This window comes from Pseudonaja textilis, chromosome 3 (assembly GCF_049901715.1).
Source record: "Pseudonaja textilis isolate UNSWEBS1 chromosome 3, rPseTex1.2, whole genome shotgun sequence".
NCBI lineage: Eukaryota > Metazoa > Chordata > Lepidosauria > Squamata > Elapidae > Pseudonaja > Pseudonaja textilis.
In genome coordinates this window covers 108276209-108298774 of record NC_141992.1, presented here as the reverse complement: position 1 = coordinate 108298774, position 22566 = coordinate 108276209, and the positions used below count along the sequence as shown (strand labels likewise).

The following is a 22566-nucleotide window of genomic DNA, read 5'->3' as shown; positions in this document are numbered from 1 at the left end:
CGCAGATGATTTAGTTTTCATCTTAGAGGAGCCACTGGAGTCAGGCCTGAGACTCATAGAGAAATTAGAGGAATATGGAGAGGTTGCTGGATTAAAAATAAGTAAGGAAAAAACCAAAATGATAGTTAAAAACCTTACAAAGAAACAGAGGGATGAATTAATAAAGAAAATGAATATCCCAATAATGAAAAAAGTGAAATACTTAGGAATCTACCTATCCACAAGATTTGTACATATTGCCTTGAACATGTTTATAAATTTATCTCCAAAGTCCATATATCTTAGTTGGTATAACATGAATTAGGTAGATTCCTAAGTATTTCACTTTTTCACTATTAAAGTGAACTAAAGAGGACAATTATACAAAATCAGTCCATCAAATTAAGCTGTGAGAAATGCTTGCAATTTTCTATGATGGATAGAATAGCTGCAATAAAGATGAACATATTTTTCTACTCTAAACAATACCAATAAAACTAGAGAAAAAATATTTTGATGAGTTGAATAAAATAAAGTTGAAATTCATTTGGCAGCCCCCTAAAATCCTGTTGCCTATCATCCTCTTGGGCAAAGCATGTGAGCCATTTCCTCCTTTCAGTGGTCCACGAAAGTACATATATAGATCGATAATAAAGTTAAAAAAAAGGTGAACAACATTTTTTCAGAATTATAGATACGTTGAGGCTGGGTGTGACAAGGAATGGCTGGGAGGGGAGGGACTAGGCGAGGCAATGTATTTTTCAAAGCACCAGAAGGATGGAAACTGAACAGAGAAAGAAGCAACCTAAAAGTAAGGAGAAACTTCCTGACAGTGAAAACAATTAACCAGTGGAATTGTTTGCCACCAGAAGTTCTGGGTGCTCCAACACTTAACAAAAGACTCGACAGCCATTTCTCTGAAATGGTATAGAGTTCCCCCCAAGGTCCCTTCTAAGTGTTATTCTGTTATTCTGACAGCTTTCGCAGGATGAAAGGCAACAGGCTTTTAGATTTTGGCATCCTCAAGAGTTTTCCTTCCTGAGCAGGGGGTTGGACTAGAAGACCCCCATAGTCCCTTTCAACTCTGTTAAACCTGGGCAAAAGAAAGGTAGTAAAATCACTCTAGGTTAGGGATAGTGCAAAATATTGATATATGATAAATAATGGAACAATTAAAAATAATAGCACAGAGTTTTCTCTCTCCCCTCTTCCTTTTTTTTCTTTCTTTCTCCCCCTTCCTCTTTCTTTCTTTTTCTCTCCCTTCCTTCCTTCCTTCCTTTCTTTCTTTCTTTCTTTCTTTCTTCTTTTCTTTCTTTCTCTTTCCTTCTTGCCCTTCCTACCTTCCTTTTTTCTTTCTTTCTTCCTATTTTTCTTTCTTTCTTCCTATTTTTTTCTTTCTTTCTTTTTTCCTCTTTATTTCTTTCTCTCCCTTCCTCTTCCTTTCTTGCTCTTTCCTTCCTCTCTTCCCTTCCTTGTCTCTATCTCCCTCACACACACACCTTTTCTGGGAAGAACTTATGAGCAGCGAGCGGTGAGACAATGAAGAAAGCAGCAGCCCCGGAACATCCATCCACTCTCCCTTTCAAAGCATATGGGTGGGTGCGGGAGTGGGTGGGTGCGCCCAAGGCGTTTGTTTTCCCTACTCTGCTGGGGCTGGAAGGATGGCGGGTGTGCCCCGAAAGGGAGGGGGAAAGCGAATGGCTTTCCCTACCCAGCTGGGGCTGGGAGGGTGGCGGGCGTGCCCCGAAAGGGAGAGGGAAAGCAAACAGCTTTCTGTTTGCTTTCCCTTCACTTTCCGTGCTCTGCTGGAGCTGAGAGGCCAGTGGGCGCGCCCTGAGAGGGGGAAAGCGAACGGCTATCCCTTCACTTTCCCTGCTCTGCTGGGGCTGGGAGGGCAGCGAGTGGGCCCCGAAAGCGAATGGTTTCTGTTTGCTTTCCCTGCTCTCCTGGGGCTGAGAGGGCAGAGGACGTGCCCCAAAAGGGAGGCCAGGAACTCCTGGGGTTGCTTCCCATTGCCGTGTTGCCACCGCTGCTGCCCCCCGGCCCTCTGGCCTGGCCTGAAAATGACGCCCCACCTTGGCCTCCTCCTGCCCGGAACAGTCCCAGGCGGTGGGGGGAGCCACAGAAAGGCCCCGCGTGGTGGGCGAGGGCCTAGCGCGACTCGTAGGCTTACCTGTGAGCAGGGCAGGCAGAACAGGGCTGCTCAGTTGGGGAGCAGGCACCATGTGGGGAAGTCAGGTTAGGCAAGCCATGAGGGCCCAGCATGACACATAGGAAGGGAGGAGTGACTGGGTGGGGCGAGCTGCGGGTGGGCGAGCTGCGTGAGCATCAGGTGGGTGGGGCAACTGAGCAACCAGCAACCTGGGAACCGGTTTGGGGGTGTGGCCAGCCAGAAGTTACTACCGGTTCCACGATCCACGTCTAATCACTGCTACAGGTTCTCTGGAACTGGTGTGAACCAGTTGAATACCACCTCTGGGTGGACTTGTATAAAGGCAAGGAAATTCTGGACACAAATACATACATGGTTATAAAAAAATGATCAAACAACATATAGATTTTAAGCCAAAATTGTTTTTATTAAGTATTTTATCAGATGGCTATGACAAAGGGACAATATATCTAATATTATATATTTTGACTACAGCAAGAATTGTATATGCACAGCAGAAGAATGAGAACACCCCATCAGACGATGAAACAATAAAGAAGATAAGGAAGATACCAACCTGTGCAGAAATGAACAGACTAAAGCTAAAAATAAAAGATAAATGAGATACATTTAACATGGAATAGGTTTTATCAATGGTTAGAAACACGAGATAGAAGTCAGAATGTGAAAGAAAGTTTGGTGGACATGGAAAGAGATATTATTTTTAATATTGATACAGGAATGTAAGTATTAGAGTGATAGATAAGTTGACATATTAGAATATGATGATCAGAAACTATTGTACAACACTAGCACTGTTTAAAATATATATATTATTCTGTTTTCACTTTTGTTTTATGGTAATTGGAATGCCAGGATAGTTACACTATATTCAATATATTTACATGTAAACAACAAAAATATATAAACTGAGGAAAATAGATAAGAAAATGGTAGGACAACTCTAGAAGAGTTTATATCACCAGGATCAGATGGATTACATCCTAGTTTTGTAAAGAAGCTGGCAGATGTGATCTCAGAGCTATAGAACCATATCTTTCAAAGATCATGGAGCAGCAGAGAACTCTAGAGGAAAAAAGTGAAAAAATGGACTTTCAGTTTACGTTGCGGCGGGAACGGCTGGAGAATAGCAATGCTCCGTTAGGCTTCATGAAATGCAGCCGGAAACTGCTTGCCGAAAACCCTACAAGGGTCAAGCCGCCCTGGATGGTGAAAAAAGGAGAGGCGCTTCACCAATTACAAGGAAACTGCTATTTCCTTATTGATCCGAAGAAAACTCTCCTGAACAGCAGCAGGCACGACAGCCATTTTGGTCAGTCACAAGCTGGGACAACCAGGACACTAAGATCTTGTGCTGGAACAGGGTGTGGACAGAGCAATGAAACTGGTTGAGATAACTTCCAACTTTACCTTAGAGATTTAACCCAAATAAAAAATTCCAAAAAATAATCTCCAAATGTTAAGAAAGCAGAGATTGGATTTACGGAGAAAGATTAAAGATTAAAGACTCAGGTGTAAAAGAAATATCTAAAGGATGTTTTAAAACACAGAAAGCCTGGAAAAGTCAAACAACATTGTGACAAGTAATTACTGACAGATATTTGATTTTCTAAACTCTATCTTTAACCCCTGTCAGCTGTTTTGACTTTTACACTCTGTTGAAAGCTGGAATTGGGAGCAGGGGAGCCATCTACCTAAGGAAAAAGATTACTGCAATGTGGGAAACTTAAATGAAAGTGATGTAAGGAGAGAAAGTAAACAACACCTGACCTTGACTTTATCTTAGTAGATGATTTGGATGCTTGGAAATATTTAGTGAGCTTTTTGAAGTTCTATAAGGTAAATTGAACTGTAAACACTAAAACTTTATTGAAACTGTGCACTGAAAAGTGGATTTGAAAGATTTGAGGAAATCTGGTGGGCCAAGTTGGATTTCGGTTATTAACATCACTTGACAGATCATCCTACGAAGCAAAAGAAGAAAAATGATAGAAGGAAAAAAAGAAAAAGAAGAAAAGACAAATAAGGCTTTAAAATTTGGACAATTGGGAAGGTGTAAACTGGAAATTATAAAGACTGTGAAGCATAAATTTATAGCTTTTAAGGGCTAGAAATTTAGGAGACTTGGATGAATAATTTTGGGATTGATCAAATTTTATTAATAATTGACTTTTTGGAGTTTTTAGATATTGGGATACTGTAATATTATACATATATTGAGTAATTTGTAATATATTAATTTGGTACAAAATGACAATAAAATTCTAGGAAGAAATGTTAGTAATGGTTAAAAGTATTTATGAAAATGTGACAAAGAGTCATAATGAGATTATGGGAATATTTAAAGATAAAGATGTGAAAGTAGAAGACCCATAACAAATGGTGGGAACAGATGAACATGATACACAGAAGAAAGATGAGAAATTAGAAGGAGTGGTGGAGCTAAAGCAAAATAAGTTACAAGAAGACAAAAATAAGTTACAGGCAGACAAAAACATTGAAAAAACAGCAACAATACTAAGAATCAAATAGATAATCCCTTAAGAGTTTACAATAGAACAGAGAAAAAAAGGAAGATTTCAAAAAAATAATCAAAGGGGTTATGGATGGGTGTCCAAAAGATGCAGCAGAAGGAGATAAGGGGTAAGGCAGAGGGAACACTCAGTCTATTCAAAAATGTTAGAAAGAAATATAGGAACCCAAGAGAGAAATATAAAAGAATCACCAAAAAGTCAATAAGTAATAAAATTCTAAAAAGGCTGAGAGAAGATGGATAGAGACATAATATCTTGCAATATAGTGACTATTAAAAAAACCAATAGAAATATGTGGAAAGTATAAATTGGGAAAGTAGTAGCACATATATAGATATATAATAGAATTTATTATAACCATAAATATACTAAGATTAGGAGGTGGAAGACTATGATTAGGTATATCTAAATGTATTATGATTAACAGTGTGCAAAAAATATACTGAGTTTTATAGTTTACAAGGATTATAAATTCAGGGGATTTAGAGATATAATCCAGAGATTGACTAAATCTTATTAATAATTTGTTTTATTGGTATTTATAGAAAATTGAGATATTGAAAATGTGGTGGAACCAAAATCAGCAACATACAAGGAAAGTAGTTATAAAATGTTCTATAGATGGCACCTTCCCCCTTTGAGATTGGCAAAGATGTACCCCAACATGAGTCCGAAATGCTGGAAGTGCAAAAAAAAGGATGGAACATACTACCATATGTGGTAGTCTTGTATAGAATCCCCAAAATATTGGCTGAGAATTAAAAAATGGTTGGAGGAAATTACGAATGAACAAATTGAACTAAAACCAAAATTGTTCTTATTAGGGATATTTAGGGAAAAGTATGCAAAAAAAGTTAAATACATAATATTACATATATTGATGGCAGCCAAACTGTTGGAAACAGCCCTATACTTCACCAGAGGAATTTATAACTCAAAAGATGCGTTGTGCAGAAATGGATAAATTAACCCTAGCCCTAAAGATAAAGAATCATCAGAGTATTACCGTATTTACCAGACTGTAAGACGCTACTTTTTTCCCATGCTTTGAACCCTGCGGCTTGTACAACAATGCGGCTTATCTATAGATTTTTCTTTGCTAATTGCCATCAGGGGGCACAAAAAACGTGACAGATGCAAGAGGTCAATGCAAAGAAGACAACGCTACCAATAGTTTTTGGCGCACTCGACAGAAGCAGCATGACACGCACGAACGCAAAATATTTTTCACACCCTTCATCATGGAAAGTACATGAAGAAAAGCATATGATGCAGCTTTTAAGTTAAAAGCAATCGATCTGTCTATCCAGGAAGGAGCTGCTGCACGTAAGCTTGGCGTTAATGAATCAATGGTGAGACGTTGCAGACGTCTGGCTGCATGCGAAGAGCATTCTTCTCTTTCTGTGTAAATATCTCATTTCACAACGTATATATTTGTGGCTTATAGTCTGGTGAGGCTAATATATGTAAAAATATTGTTTTCTTTTAAAATTTAGTGGGTGAGGCTTATATTCCGATGCGCTCTATAGTCTGGTAAATACGGTATATGAATTGGGATTGTTGGTATCAATGGATTGAGTGAAGACAGACTATATAATAAACGGTAAAGGAAGATAAGTAGTAGCTGTAGTAAATACATATTCGCATTAGATATCAATTGTAAATATTGCACAAAATAACGTTACAAACAGGAAACCACAAACTGTCGATGCTGAAACTTTTTAACCTTTTTTTGTGTGTGTTGTTTGTTTTGTTTTAATTGTAAAATCAATAAAGTTTATTTAAAAAAAAGAAAATGTAGTGGAATATAGAGTGATATTTAAAATATTAAAACATTAGTGACTTAACAGGGCTCAACAAGTATATTGTATGAAGAAATATTATTGATGTTTACATACATTTTTGGAGAAAGTGGTAAAAAGAGAAAATAGTATTGTTTAAAGACAAAGAGATAAACATACAAAAAACCCAACAAATAGAAAAAAATAAATAAGTACAAATTGGGAAAATAGTATAATATATATTGATACATAAAATAATATATTATAATTATTAGCATATTAAGGTTAGAAATTGGAAGACAAAAAGTATGTATATGTAATTGTATTATTACTGTTAGCATTGTGTAAAAAATATATTGACCCAGTCATTACACTGTCTACAAAAATGTTGGTTGTTAAAGGAAAACTACAAATAAAACATATACAAAAAAGAAGTGAAAAAATGGATCCAGACCAGTCAGTCACTAAATGAGTGGATCAGCAAAATACTGTGGACATCGTATACTTGTCCTTCAGTAAGGCACTTGACAAAATAGACTACAACCTAATTCTTGGTAAGATAGAAATGTGTAAGATAGACACATCACTACCAGATGGATTTAGAAGTGGCTGAGAAATCTCACTCTCAACATGTAATCCACAATGGAACTACATCTACATGTACAGAAATATGCAGTGTGGTACCCCAGATTCTGTTTTAGGCCTATTATTCTTCAACATCTTCATGAAGAATTTAGATGAGGGGATAAAACAGGAACTAATCAAATTTGCAGACAACACCAAGTTGGGAAGAATAGATAATACTTTAGAAGACAGGCTCAAGATCCAGAAGGATCTTGACAGGTTTGAACATTGGGCCCTATCTCACAAAATGAAATTCAATGGTGAGAAAAACAAGGTTTTATACTTAGGCAAGAAAAACTAAGTGCATAGGTATAGAATAGATGGTACCTGTATCAACAGCAATAACTCTAGAGAGATCTAGAACTAGCGGGCGACCACTTAAATATGAGCCAGCAATGTGCTGAAGTCACCCAAAAAGCCAAAGTAGTTCTAGGTTTCATTAACAGAAAGATATTATCATGGTCACAAGAAGTGTGCTTGTGTGCTTTGGTAAGACCAGTGTGTCCAGTTCTGGTCACCATGATGTAAAAAAATGTTGAGAATCTAGAATGATTGCAATGAGGAGCAACAAAAATGATGAGGGGGCGGGGTGCTAAAACATTTGAAGAACAGTTCCAGGTATGTCTAGTCTAAGGAAAAGAACTAGGGGTGATATGATAGCAGTGTTCCAATATTTGAGGGGTTGCCACAGAGAAGAGGGGGGTGTCACCTATTCTCCAAAGTACCTGAAGACAAGAAACAATGGATGGAAACTAACTATTCAAGAAGACCAACCTAGAACTAATGAGAAATTTCCTGATAGTGAGAAGAATTAACCAATGGAAAAGCTTGCCTCCAGAACTTATGGGTGCTACATCAATTGAGATTTTTAATAAGAGATTGGACAGCCATTGGTCTGAAATCGTATAGGGTCTCCTACCTGAGCAGGGGATGGACTAGAAGATCTGCAAGGTCCCTTTTCAACTCTGTTATTTTATTATTTTCAATTTAATTGGCCTATTTTTGTTAAAAGTTTATAAGAAACTAAGGAAGAAACAAGAATTGGTGCGAGTTGAAAATATTTTGATTCATCATTAAGAGCACATGATAGTTTCAAATATTTTGAAAAGTATTCCAAACAAAATACCTGTATGGTGACCAAGAAAAAAAGGTGTTGCTTACAATCTTAAAACACATACACATGCCAAACATTACCTTGACAAGCTTTCTCCACATGGATGAGTTCATCAGGAAAATTCAGGATATCTGGATATTGCAGTTCACATGTTTCTGCCAAAAAATGAAGTAAGGTCATCTTCTGATCAGTTGACTTTGTGTCACGAAGCTAGAAGATATGAACAAGACTACTGGTGAACAATGCACAAGGTGTTTATTATTATTATTATTATTTTCCTCCCCAGGCTTTTTTCCTCACATTTACCTTGCAAATGAAACTAATGTTGAATCCAAAGGCACCAGCATTCATGGAGCCAGAATTCATGTAGTTGCCCACAAGGAGGATAATGGAGAGAAGACTACCAAAGTTCTCACTATTGCGAAGTTCCTCACAGGCTGCTGTAACAGCAACAATATCTGGCTTTATGCTTTCTACCTGTTCATTAAACTGTAGCTTGAAGAGTATAGCATTGAGTCTTGATAGCAGATGGGAAACCGAACTAATCTGTGAAGAAAAGGAGACACAGTCACACAAAGTGAAATAAGAATGAGAATATCAGGGAAGGAACAAAGGAGATCTGAGCAAGAGAAGACCCACAAAAGTATAGTTGAATTCATTGTCAAAGATTAATTCACTGACTACAATGTAGTAATGTAAGCAACATGAAATTGAAAGACATGTCTTTATGACATGTATATAGTGTGATTCCCAAGAAAAATTAGATGGCTTAAAGGAATTTGCAAATCCTGGAGGTACAAAAATTCAGAGATAGAAAAACTGCTAGATAGCAGCAAAACTTAGGGAAAAAAATCATTTTTTAACCATCTAGTCACTGTCCTGATTTTGCCACTGAGATTTTTTTTTGTAAAGTTTTTGTTATTTTTAAAACATAGATCAATATCATTTCGTGGACAATGTGGTGTCTGAGTGTCATTCATTTTGATACAAAAGCAATATTAATAAAATAAGCATTACTAATTTAATCTGACTTACCTGGTCTAATGTTGTTATACATAATCCTTCATTTTTCAATTGTTTAATATTTGCTACATCCTTCAAGTAGTTATAGCATTATTTTTGAGCATACCTAATAACATCCTTTTTCAAACTTTGCTCTTAACCTCTAATATTCACTTTAAATGTGTTAAATAAAAATATGTATGACAGCATTCTCCCTATTTCTAAACTTTTTATCTATTCTAATTTTTAATACGGCCAATCTTATTTTTAAAAAAATCCTTCCTATCCACCATCTCTCACTCTTTTAGAAGTTTCACTTCTTTTTTTTCTGGCTTGCCTCCCATACTCCTCCCTTGGGTCCTTGTCTACATCTTTCATATTCAACCCGACCTTTATTTCCCTCCCCAATATTTTTTGCTGCCAGTCCACCCATAAGTCTGCCAAGTCCTCTGTTCTTTTTTTCCAAAAATATCTTTCAATTTATTCAATTCCATTTTTCTACCTCCTAGTGTATATTTCCTAACTTTATTCCCAACTGTATGATCTCCTCCTTCTTTTCTCCTTGTTCTATTTGTTGTATCGTCTGCTCTATCTCATCGTCTAAGCTTACAGTTCTCTCCCTTGCTTCCTGGGTTTAATTATCTTGCTTCATTACTCCTTGTTGCACATTTTCAGTCTTTCCAGTTATAGCATGTAATAAGTCTTTTATCTCCTTGGAATTCCCCATCATTGTATCATAAATGTTTTGAAGTAACATCATTATTTCTTTTTGTGTCTCCAGTTCTTCCTGATGAGCCATTTTGTCTTGTTTTTAAAAGTCCAGATAGTATTCAATATTTTGTCAGTAATTTGTCACCGCTCCAGAGTCTATTCTTTTTGACTTCCCAAAGCAAGATTACTTAAAACTTGATATTGTTCATCAGGAGATATAATATTTATAATTCTTTGTGTCTCATAATTAATCAATAGGTTCCATTTATTCAGTCCAGGGAAAATGCTTCTTTAAATCCACTTTTAGGTATCCTCCAGGTTTTCAAAGTTGATCCTCTAGTCACCATAAAGTAGATAAGTATAGAACAGCAGACCTCCAGGTGTTATTTTCCTCTTATCAGAATTGTCCAAGGTCACTTTACCATTCTAGGAGTGTAACATAACATATATCCATTCACCAGTAGATAGCACCTTCAGCTTAAAATCAATGTTAAAGGTCCACTTTCAAAAGTCAACATTAAAAATCCAGTTAAAAACTATTCTGCCAGTTGTTTCTTTCAAATTAATTCAAACAAAATGTCCAATAAAGTCAAATATCCAGCACTTTAAAGTGCTTGTTCAGAGTCCTGCCAGTAAGATTTGTACATCCAGTCTTTCCATATTCTGTAGCTTTTAGGGTGCAATTTTTCTCTGTTGCTCTTTGATCGCCACTTAAAAGTATTCCAAAGAGTCTCTTTCCTGGATTAATTTCTTTTGGGGAAATCCTTAACAAAAATTAAAAATCACCTCACCCAGCTCCAGTCACTGTCCACTCTTATTGCTCCATCACGGTCTTGGTTTCTTCAGCTGCCCCAGCTTCACAGCAGCCATGATGGCCACCTCTCCTTCATCTTCGGCAAAGAGGGAAGTAACCCTAGGTCCAGCAGGAGAGCCACTGCTCTCCGTGACCAGCAGGGTGCACCTCCTCATGAGTCACCCCTACAGGGTGACTTTAGCCCCTTGAGGGAGCCCTCTGATAAACAGAATTTGACGTGAGGATGCGGAGCCCCGCTCCCCTGCACGGATCAAGCAGCGACGTCAGACTGGAAGTCTTTGCCACTGAGATCTAAAAGGCCTGGTAAAACCTATATGTAAAAACAAATACATAGCTTTTTTCAGTTGTAATTACAGGAGAACAGAATGGGAAAGAATGGGAAGCATTCTGTTGTTTCCTCTCTCAAATCCACAGCAATAAAAGTCTAAGAATCTAATCTAGAAAATTTGCAGTACTTACTTAATGAATTTGATATAAAATAATATTTAATATTAGAATAGGATAAACATAGTATATGGATGATTGGGAAGACCTTGATTGAGTTCAACAATGATGGTAGTGCTCTCTTCTCAGATAAAACCTTGTTGTGTTTTATAGTGGCCTTTAAAGTATAGGAAAAGGGATAAGAGGAATTGAACAACTAGTAGATATATACAAAAATAATTTAATGGACATTAGGGAAATATTGTGGGACAGCTTCCATGACTGGAATCTAAGAGTGAGCATAGATGATAACCGCTATGAAAAATAAAAGACCTGCAAGTAGGCTGATCTTTCAAATCACTCCAGTAAAGGAAAGAATGGAAGATCATTCACAACTGCTCTGAATGGCAGCTCATGAGAAGATCATAAAACTTTCATGAAATTGAGCGTGAGGAGCTAAAAAAGATTACATCTTTGCTCTCTGCTCTCAAAGCCTTTCATAAGGATAGTAAACCCACTTTCTAATCACACTCAGAAATATTCATTTTTACCACGTTATTGATAGTAGAGATCTTCAAAATGGCAGGCTTAATTTGACATCTGAGGAGTTTCACCATTTTTGAATTTTAGAATTTTGAACGAGAATTTAAAGTTATACACAACTGGCAAAAAACAAATAAAATAAAATATTTTGATTTAAGAAAGTTTTAAATGGTTTCGGAGAGAGAACATATTTTTGCTGTAAGATTTGAAAACCAAATATATAATTAAACAATGTACTTATGGGAAACAACTGAAACGAAAAAGTGAGTCCTTGATTCACAGCAGTTCATTTACTGATCAAAGTTACAATAGCACTGAAAAAGGTGGCTTATGACCATTTTTCACATTTACAACCATTGCTGCATTCCCATAGTCAGGTGATCAAAATTTAGACAGTTGCAGTGTCCTGGAGTCATATGATCATCTTTTGCGATCTTCTGACAAGCAATCAATGGGGAAGCCAGATTCACTTAACAACTGTATCATTACTTAACTTCAGTGATTCACTTAAGAACTGTGGTAAAAAAAGATTGTAAAATGGGGCAAAATTCACTTAACAAATGTCTCACTTGGCAACAGAAATTTGGGGTTCAATTGGAGTCATAAATCAAGAACTACTTCAGTTGTAATTCCATAATTAGTAACTGAGGCTTGATGACAGTTGCAAATGGATACTAGAGGGAACTAAAGGACCAGGCAGAAATGAGTTGAAATGGTTAAGTCGGCTGTAGTTTTTTCTTATCTTAAAACTGAAATATTATTAATAGAAAGGATACAGATTTCAATAGACAAACCTTTAGAAGATGATGAGAAAAACAAAACACATTAAATTTGGATATTATAGTTTGAAGACACGGAAAACCAAAATGGAAGTACAAGAGAAATCAAAAAAGGATCTGAACATGGAACAGCTGCAACAAGAAATTCTGGATATTTCTTTATAGGATTTACAAGTTGGCTGGTGAAAGCTCTAAAGACTCCATTCAAATGCCAAAAAGTGATGAGAGATCAAATCCTGTGATTCCATAATAAATTTTTAAAGATCAAAACTGTGGATCAGGGATAATTTCTGGTAATACCTAATGGACCTTTTGCTATGAACTAGGATTGAAAAGATGATTTCTGGATTGTGTATATCCATAAAAATTAGGCTCTAAGGAGAAGAGTTTTGTTATTTGTAACTTTAAAAAAGGGTGAAAATATATTAACTTATGCTTGGTATGATAAAGGCTGGATGCCACTTCTTCCTTATTACCTATGTTGCCTTTTTCTTTTTTCTTTTTTTTCTGCACCTTCTGGATTTTTTTTCTAGTTTAGTTTCTATTATTTGTTCTCTGTTTATTAAAAACTTCAGTAAAATTATTAACAAAAAATGAACATAGGAGCTGAACAATGTTCACACAAATACTTCTGTTTCTATTTGGAAACTGCTTCTGTACTTTGTGCTTGAGGATGAACAAAAATGAAACTTTCATTTTGGGTTTTATTGATTAGATAGATCTGTTGTTATAGAGATGGCTAGTTTATTCTACTATGAAAAGTAAAAAGTTGAGGTTTTATGTTACTTCTTATTCTACTGTACCAAAGGGAGTTGGAAGTCAATACGTTTTTCTTTTTCTCTTCTCTACATTTTTCTCTTTCCTTTTCCCTCCCCTATTTTTCCTATTATTTATTCTTGTATTTTTGTATTTTATATTATAAACTAATAAAAATAATTGACATGGTTAAAAGGGGAAAAAAGAATTGAACAATGCACATAAATAATACAAAAGGAAGAGAATTTGCACTATAGCATTAGAAATATCTTCTGCTGATTCAGAATCCTAAAATAAACTCAGCAAGATTATTGAGGAAATCAGGGTTAAAATAAGAGACATAAATAAAAGAAACACTATTATTGGTATCTAATAGTGCCATCCAAAAGAGATGATGATGCTTCCAGAAATGTGTCGCATATTGGTTCTTCTAGGAAATTCCTGACTTATCTTGCTGATAATTTGCTTCTTCAAAGAGTGAAGCAACATACAAGTGATCAGCTATTCTTAAATCAATGCTAACCAACCGAGATGACTTAATTAAGAAAATGGAAGGAGAATGAATGCTGGCTAGAAGTGACCATGTAATATTGGAGCTATTGATTTGAAGGGAAATTAAATCCAGGTACCAAAAAAGTGGATTTTAAGCACTGGAGATAAATTATAAGTAGAATTTAAAGCTGGACATACATGGTAAGAATTCAGAAAAATACAATAAAACCACAATGGCAATCTAGAGAAGGAGGATGAAGCAGAGGGTACTCATATGGAAGCACAAAAAACTTAAGTGAAAATCTAAAACAAAAATGACATGAAAATCAAGATGTTACCAAAGAAGAAATACAGGTAGTTTGGAATTGTAGACATGCAATCAGAAAAAATAAAATTCAGAATGATTTGAGTTTAGCAAAGCATGCAATAGACAATAAAATGCTTCCTCATATGTTTAAAATAAAAAAAAATAATTTGTACATCAGCTTTCAAGGAATGGCAAAATACTAATAAGAATCAAAAACATTTGCCTTCATTTGTGAAAGAACATTTGTTTTATTTTTTTCCAATAAGAGGATATTCCTCAAGGCAGAATCAAGATTTAGGATTAAAGCCTGACATTGAAAAAAAATTGTCAGGGAGTAATTATTCACTTTTAATGTTTTAATCTAGGACACTGAAAGAAGTTGCTTATGGACCAGCTTAATATTTGTATATTATTTGAGAAATCCAGGATAACCGATGAAGTGCCAGATGACAGGATAAAGGCAAATATTACACCAATTTATATAGAGGTAAAAAGAGAATCTAAAGAAATCCACTCCAATCAGTCTGACATCAATAGCTGGGAGCTTTGTAGAGCAGGTCATGAAGTAATCTGTAACCATCTTGAAAACAATATTGTGATCACTGGAAGTCAGTGTGGATTCATCAAGAACAAGGCTTACTAGACTAACCTTATCTTATATTTGATGAACTGGATGTCATGACAATTAAGCAGAAACAGAGCTGATCTGAAAACTGTAATCAAAGAATGCTCATCAATGCTTCTTCCTCAAGCTGGAGTACGTATCGAATGGGACACCACAAGATTCAGTCCTGGGCTCTGCACTCTTCACCATTTTTATTGTAACAATTTGCACTTGGCATAAAATTGGATGGGATAGCTAACACCCTAAAAGATAGAAATAATACTGAAAGTAAGTAAGTTAAAGGATTGCAATTTAAGAGAGAGGAATACAGTATTAAACAAATAAAAAAAATTCAAATGGATAGCTATTGTGTGCATTTTTGGTGACTTGGAATTTAAGGTTTGATTTATTGTGAAAAAGTTCTTTGGTTACACACTGAATTATACAGCTGTATGATATAGTTTAAAAAAACAAAAATGCAATTTTTGGCTGCATCGGTACAAACTTAGTTTCTAAATCATTTCACTTTGTCTGTAGAAGTCTAGCTCTACTTTGATTACGTGCCTCGTTCTGGACACTACACTTTAAAAAGCATTCAGTCAAATTGGAACTGGTTCAGAGAACAGCAGTGAAGGTATCACTGAAAGGATGAAAGGATATCACACAGAAAATTTTTAAGACAGAAGATTTCAAGTAAATGTTTAAAAAAGCTCATGAAAACTAACTGAGAGAAAAATCAACCCAATAATGTATCATCTTTGTCTGATGTACTAAAAGCAACATCTTTTGGATGCCTGACCTAAATGGTCCAATCAATGCTATGATTTTATTTCAATTTTTGAGGTATATAGCCTGACACTGAATTATAGAAGGAACTTTTTTGATGATAGGAACCAACACTAGGGTAAACAGGAACCAAGATTTAAAACAACAAAAACCTAAAAGTTAGTTTAGCTTCATCTCCAATATGAAGATGAAAACAGATAAGCAGTTGCTGAAGTGTGTTTTAACAGGAAACTGAATCAGATTCAGTTTAGTTAATATAACATATTTTTTAAAAAAGAGGGGGAACAGAGAAATGTACAAAGCTACTAATCTCAAATCAACATCTTGGAAAATTCCGAAAAAGATAATCAAGCAACATATCTGCAAACACCTGATCCAGATGGATCCTGACACACTTGAACACAGGGCCCTATCCAACAAAATGAAATTCTCAAATACTGATCATAAAATTGCTCTGCCTTCTCTATTGAATCTAATTTGTATCTTTGCTCCTGCTAGGTCATCAATAATCCCTCTGGTATCAGCCATCTAAAATTCACTCCTTTTTTGATTAAGCACTTGGTGAAAAACTGCTATTCCTTCTCTCCCTTTTCTTCTTCCATATTCTGGAATCTCAAATAATAATCTGCCCTATCCATTCCTAATGATATTATTGTGCAATATTATTTATTTCGATCTGCCAATGTAAGTCTACAATCAAGCTCTCCCACTATTTTTCCTTTGAATTCCAAGAGCTACATTGTTAGCCAAAAAAGAGAAAATTTTTCAGTATTCCCCTGTCTATCTTAGTTCTTCAGTCAAAACACCTTGTTATCACTCTGTTCTCAGACTTTCAAGGCTGTCCATCTATTTCTATGTCTTCCCATATCTTCCACTTTTAACTTTTGCCTGTAGGTGGCACTATTGCTCTGCTTCTCTCTTCTATGTCTCTACATTGTACACTGCTCAAAAAAATAAAGGGAACACAAAAATAAGACATCCTAGATCTGAATGAATGAAATATTCTGATTAAATACTTTGTTCATTACATAGTTGAATGTGCTGACAACAAAATCACACAAAAATTATCAATGGAAATCAAATTTAGCAACCCATGGAGGTCTGGATTTGGAGTTACACTCAAAATTAAAGTGGAAAAAAACACTACAGGCTGATCCAACTTTGATGTAATGTCCTTAAAACAAGTCAAAATGAGGCTCAGTAGTGTGTGTGGCCACCACGTGCCTGTATGACCTCCCTACAACGCCTGGGCATGCTCCTGATGAGGTGGCAGATGGTCTCCTGAGGGATCTCCTCCCACACCTGGAATAAAGCATCCCCCAACTCCTGGACAGTCTGTGGTGCAATGTGGCGTTGGTGGATGGAGCGAGACATGATGTCCCAGATGTGCTCAATTGGATTCAGGTCTGGGGAACGGGCGGGCCAGTCCATAGCATCAATGCCTTCGTCTTGCAGGAACTGCTGACACACTCCATGAGGTCTAGCACTGTCTTGCATTAGGAGGAACCCAGGGCCAACCGCACCAGCATATGGTCTCATAAGGGTTCTGAGGATCTCATCTCGGTACCTAATGGCAGTCAGGCTACCTCTGGTGAGCACATGGAGGGCTGTGCGGCCCGCTAAAGAAATGCCACCCACACCATTACTGATGCACTGCCAAACTGGTCATGCTGGAGGATGTTGCAAGCAGCAGAATGTTCTCCACGGCATCTCCAGACCCTGTCACATCTGTCACATGTGCTCAGTGTGAACCTGCTTTCATCTGTGAAGAGCACAGGGCTCCAGTGGCGAATTTGCCAATCTTGGTGTTCTCTGGCAAATGCCAAACATCCTGCATGGTGTTGGGCTGTAAGCACAACCCCCACCTGTGGACGTCGGGCCCTCATACCACCCTCATGGAGTCTTTTTTTGCCCGTTTGAGCAGCCACATGCACATTTGTAGCTCTCTGGAGGTCATTTTGCAAGGCTCTGGCAGTGCTCCTCCTGTCCCTCCTTGCACAAAGGCGGAGGTAGCGGTCCTGATGCTGGGTTGTTGCCCTCCTAGACAGCCTCCTCCACATCTCCTGATGTACTGGCCTGTCTCCTGGTAGCGCCTCCATGCTCTGGACACTACGCTGACAGACACAGCTAACCTTCTTGCCACAGCTCACATTGATGTGCCATCCTGGATGAGCTGCACTACCTGAACCACTTGTGTGGGTTGTAGACTCTGTCTCATGCTACCACTAGAGTGAAAGCACCGCCAGCATTCAAAAGTGACCAAACCACCAGCCAGAAAGCATAGGAACTGAGAAGTGGTCTGTGGTCACCACCTGCAGAACCACTCCTTTATTTGGGGATGTCTTGCTAACTGTTAACTGGTTCTGTATTCTTTGGTTTTGGGGGGTTCTTTTGTAGTTGGGTTTCTAAATCCTTAATTTCTTGTTGTAGGTTACTTTGTTGGGCATACTTTCTTTTATTTCTCATAGCATTGTAAGAGATTGTTATTCCTCTTATAAATGCCTTCAATGTGTCCCATATATTTTGTTTCGAAGTTAGTTCATTATTATTTTCCTTTAAGAAGTTCAGTTCTTCTTTCAGTTTGTTAGTATATTCTTCTTCTTTTATTAAGTGAGTGTTAAGAGTCCATCTTTTCTTTGGTTTTCTTCTACCTCTCCAGGTTATTTGAATTGGGTTGTGGTCAGCCCAGTCATTTGGTAAGATTTCGCTATCTTTGATTTCATTAATTAATTCACCGTTTATCCAAGCCATATCTATTCTTGTCCAAATTTTGTGTGGGTTAGAATAATAAGTAAACTGTTCTTTTTTGGGGTTTAGTTTTCTCCAGATATCTACCAGATTCATTTCATTCATCATATCCTTACATGGCTTCGAAAATTCTGTTTTGTTTTTTCTTTGTTAATTTTTAATCCTGCTACTGCCCCATGTCTAATTCTTGTAACAAATTATTTCCTGTCTCAACTCGTTCTTCAATAAAAAACACCAAGTCATCCGCAAATGCCTATACCTTATATTCCTCTCTTTTAATCCTCAGTCCTCCTATTTCCATATTTTATCTGATCTGGAGTAAAAGCACCTCTAGCATTAAGATAACAAGTAGAGGTAACATTGAACATCCTGCCACACTCCTTTCATTATTTTAAACATCTCAGTGCTCTCTCCATTTATGATCACCCTGGCTTTTTGGTTTGAATATATTGTACCTATCATTTTTCCAAATTTTCCTATATCCTTCACCTGTTGAATTAAAAACTGCCAATTAAGATTGTCAAATGCTTTCTGAGCATCCAAGATTAGTGCTGCCTGCTTTTCTGGGTGGGCCTCATAATATTCTAGTACATTTAACACTATTCTTGTATTAATTTTTTATCTGTCTGGAAGATAGAAAACCATTCTGATCTGAGTGTATTATTTCATTCAATACTATTTTCAACCTTTCAGATATTATTGTAGTAAAATTTTTATAATCTGCATTCAAAATGAGATTGGCCTATAATTTTTAATTTGTTTGTGGTCCATATCTTCTTTGGGGATTAACGAAATATATGCTTCAGTCCATGATTTGGGTAATTTAGCATGTTCCAATACATCATTATACAGATCTAACCTCACTGGTTCAAAACATTCATATAGACATCTATAAATTTCTGCAGGGAGTCCATCAGGCCCTGGAGTTTTGTTGTTTTTCTGTTTTGCACTGCCATCCCCAATTCTATAGCTGTTATCTCTTTATTTAACATTTCTCTCTGTTCCTCTCTTATTTCTGGTAGCCTGTTCTCTTTCAGGTATTGTTCTATATTATCTTTATTCACCTTTTCCTCTTTGTACTATCCTCCAAAATAACTCTGCACTATTCTTTTCTTTCTACTATTTGATGTTGTAAATTTCCATTATCATCTCTTAACTCCTGTATAGTCCTTTTCTCCCATTCTATTTTTAATTTATGGGCTAACCATCTCCCTAGCTTGTTAGCATATTCAAAAACGTTGTATTTCACAATTTTCAAGTCCTTTGCCCTTTCTTTCTGATTTATCACATTCAATTTATATTTGGCTAAAATCATTTCTCCCCTCATTTTCTCATCTTGTGGTGTTCTTTGTAGTTTAATTTCTAACTTTTTAATCTCCTGTAACTGAGTTTGTTTCTGCCATCTTTCTTTATTTCTTTTTGCCATATAGGCTATTGTTATTCCCCTCAAATACGCTTTTGCTGTATCCCATAATGTCTGCAGTGATGTTTGTTGAATTGTGTTTTCCTTAAAGAATAATTCCATTTCTTTTTTAATTTTTGTCACATATTCTTTTTCTTTTACAATTTGGGAATTCAATGTCCATCTTCTCCTTATTTTTTTCCTTCTTTTCCAAATTATCTTTAGGGGGTTATGGTCTGCCCATACATTTGTCATAATTTCTATTGTTTCTAGCTCATTTCCTATTTCTACATTCATCCTTATCATATCTAATCGGGACCATGACTTATGCGGATTCGAATAGAAAGTATATTCCTTTTTTTCTGGGTTTAGTCTCCTCCACTGATCTAACAAATTTAATTCCTGTATCATATCAAAGAAGGATGTTGGCAGAGTTTTCCTTTTCTTTTTCTTTTTTGTGTTGCTAATATAGTCTTTTTTATGTCTACCACCACACCGTAATCCCCAACTATACATATATTTCTCTGCCCAATTTCTGATTTTCTTTCATGTAATTTGCTGTAAAATTCACTTTGGTTTTCATTTGGGGCATAGATTGTAACTAATAACATTTGTTTCTGACATATCTCTAATTCAATCATCAAACTCTTCCATTCGTATCAGCATATTTTTCTACTGCCTTAATTTCTTCTTTGATATATATTCCTATTCCTCTCTGTTTCTTTCTGCCAGGTCTGTGTATAATCTTCCTAATTTTGGGTATTCTAAACATTTCCAATATTGTTCTTTAATGTGTATTTCTTGTAGGCACATATGGGCCTGACAGAGAATTAAACACATCACTAGTTACAGGGGCAGCAACCCCATATCAATCAATAAAAGACGCATCACTGGCAGAAGAATTGAACTGCTTCTTTGCCCGATTCGAACTGAATAGGTCTTTGAGCACACTGCCTCTACAAACCACCGGTACTCAACTGTTCACAGTACAAGAGTATGATGTGAAGCTTAGAGCAGTGAATGTGAAAAAGGCTGGTGGCCCTGATGGGATACCTGAGAAGGTACTTAAAGCATGTGCTGACCAGCTTGCAGGTGTGTTTACAAATATTTTTAACCTTTCTCTTACACAAGCCATTGTTCCATCTTGTCTCAAAACTTCCATTATTATTCCAAAAGCCCTCTCCTGATACTTTAAATGACTATAGACCAGTAGCTCTCATACCCATAATTATGAAGTGTTTTGAAAGACTGGTCTTAAAATATATACAGGATTGCCTCCCATCAAACCTTGACCCATACCAGTTTGCCTATTGGAATAACAGATCCACAGAAGATGCTATTGCCATGGCTCTCCATGTTGCACTGAAACATCTGGAGCATAGTGGGAGCTATGTAAGGATGCTTTTCGTTGATTACAGCTCAGCTTTTAATACCATCATTCCAGATATACTGATTTAGAAGTTGCTAGAAATGGGCCTCTCCTCTCACATCTGCTGTTGGATAAAGGACTTTCTTACTAACAGACCCCAAACTGTTAGGATTGGTAGCTATTTTTCCTCCACTCTTGCTCTCAGCATTGGCTCTCCACAGGGTTGTGTGCTGAGCCCCCTTTTGTATTCACACTACACCTACGACTGCACTCCCTCTTGTCCCACTAACACTATTTTCTAGGAACTCATATTTCTGACAACCTTACTTGGTCAGTCCACACTATGGCCACTGCAAAGAAGGCCCAACAGCTCCTGCACTTTCTGAGGCTGCTGAAAAAGAGTGGCCTGGGTGAGAAGTTGCTGGTTACTTTTTACCGTTCTACCATCGAGAGCATTTTGGCATACTGTGTAACGTTGTGTTATGCTGGATGCTCTGTACTGGATAAGAAGATGCTCCAGAGAGTTATAAACACAGCACAAAAAATCATTGGTTGCTCTTTCTTCTTTGGAAGAGATTGCAAAGACCAAACTCCTCTCTAGAGCACTAAAAATCTCCACAGACCGTTCTCATCCTGGACATTCATATTTTGAACTGTTACCATCAGGGAGGCATTATAGGTGTCTTAAAATGAGGACTAATAGACTGAGAAACAATGTCAGCCTTCAAGATCTTCTACTTCTGCTTTGCATCTTTTGGCTGCCATAAGTAACGGGGGGAGGCGGGGGGACAAGTATGGGAAGCGAGCAGGAGGTGGCAAAACTTAGCATTGTATAAACTGAGGAGGGGGGAGAGTGCATTCTGCTTAGGTTTCTATTTCTTGCTTAGCTTTCTTTCCTCTGCGCAGCTGCAAACCTTTATCAAAGTATGCCAAGGTCAACGGACAGAAACTTCATCACCACCTGAAGATGTCCACATGATGATATTCACAACTTTTAATTGGAAGAACCATTTGAACTATTGGGGGTGGGGACAATTCCATCACTTTGTATATGTGATTTATGTGCCTAATTCCTCAGATTCAGAATTCTACTGTAGCTACCACTTCATTTCCAGTAAAAGATATCTTTTCTCTAACTAAAAGAGTCTAAGTATTTCTTTCTTGGATGTTGAATAGAGCACAGCCTGACATTATTCTGAATCTCACTCTACCAGCCCACCTGGAGAAATAATCCAATTTCTTCCGAGGGGGTCTGAACATCATGTCATCTCCAACTAGTGACCAAGAAGACCTGGGCGCCATTGGAGGGCAAGAGTCTTTGCTGCTGGAGGAGGCACAGGAAGCTGAATTACTAGCAGAGCTCAACCTGGAAGAGAGCCCAGCTGTGAAGCCCAAGTGGTCATTGGGAGTCAGCTGGAAGGATCCGGAGGAGGCCTCCCCCCCAGGAGTCACCACCACCTGCCGGCGTGGAAGAGAGGAGCCATGGCAAGAGAGGGAAAGGAGAGACTTTTTACTGAACCAAGCCAGGTACCTCCTCAATGAGGCTTTTGGAGTACCTCACTCTGCACAAAGGTATGAGGGAGAGGGAGAGGGGGAGGCAGCCCCAGCCAAAAGAAGCCGAGAGC

At 37.2% G+C, this 22566-nt stretch overlaps 1 protein-coding gene across 1 annotated transcript in view; it reads right to left on the bottom strand.

The window, feature by feature from the left end:
• Positions 1 to 22566, bottom strand: part of DIAPH1 (diaphanous related formin 1) — a 158373-nt gene that overhangs the window by 39305 nt on the left and 96502 nt on the right. The window contains 2 exon segments of the mRNA XM_087930558.1: positions 8286 to 8415; positions 8512 to 8751. Of these exon segments, the coding sequence (XP_087786684.1) occupies positions 8286 to 8415; positions 8512 to 8751 (370 nt within the window).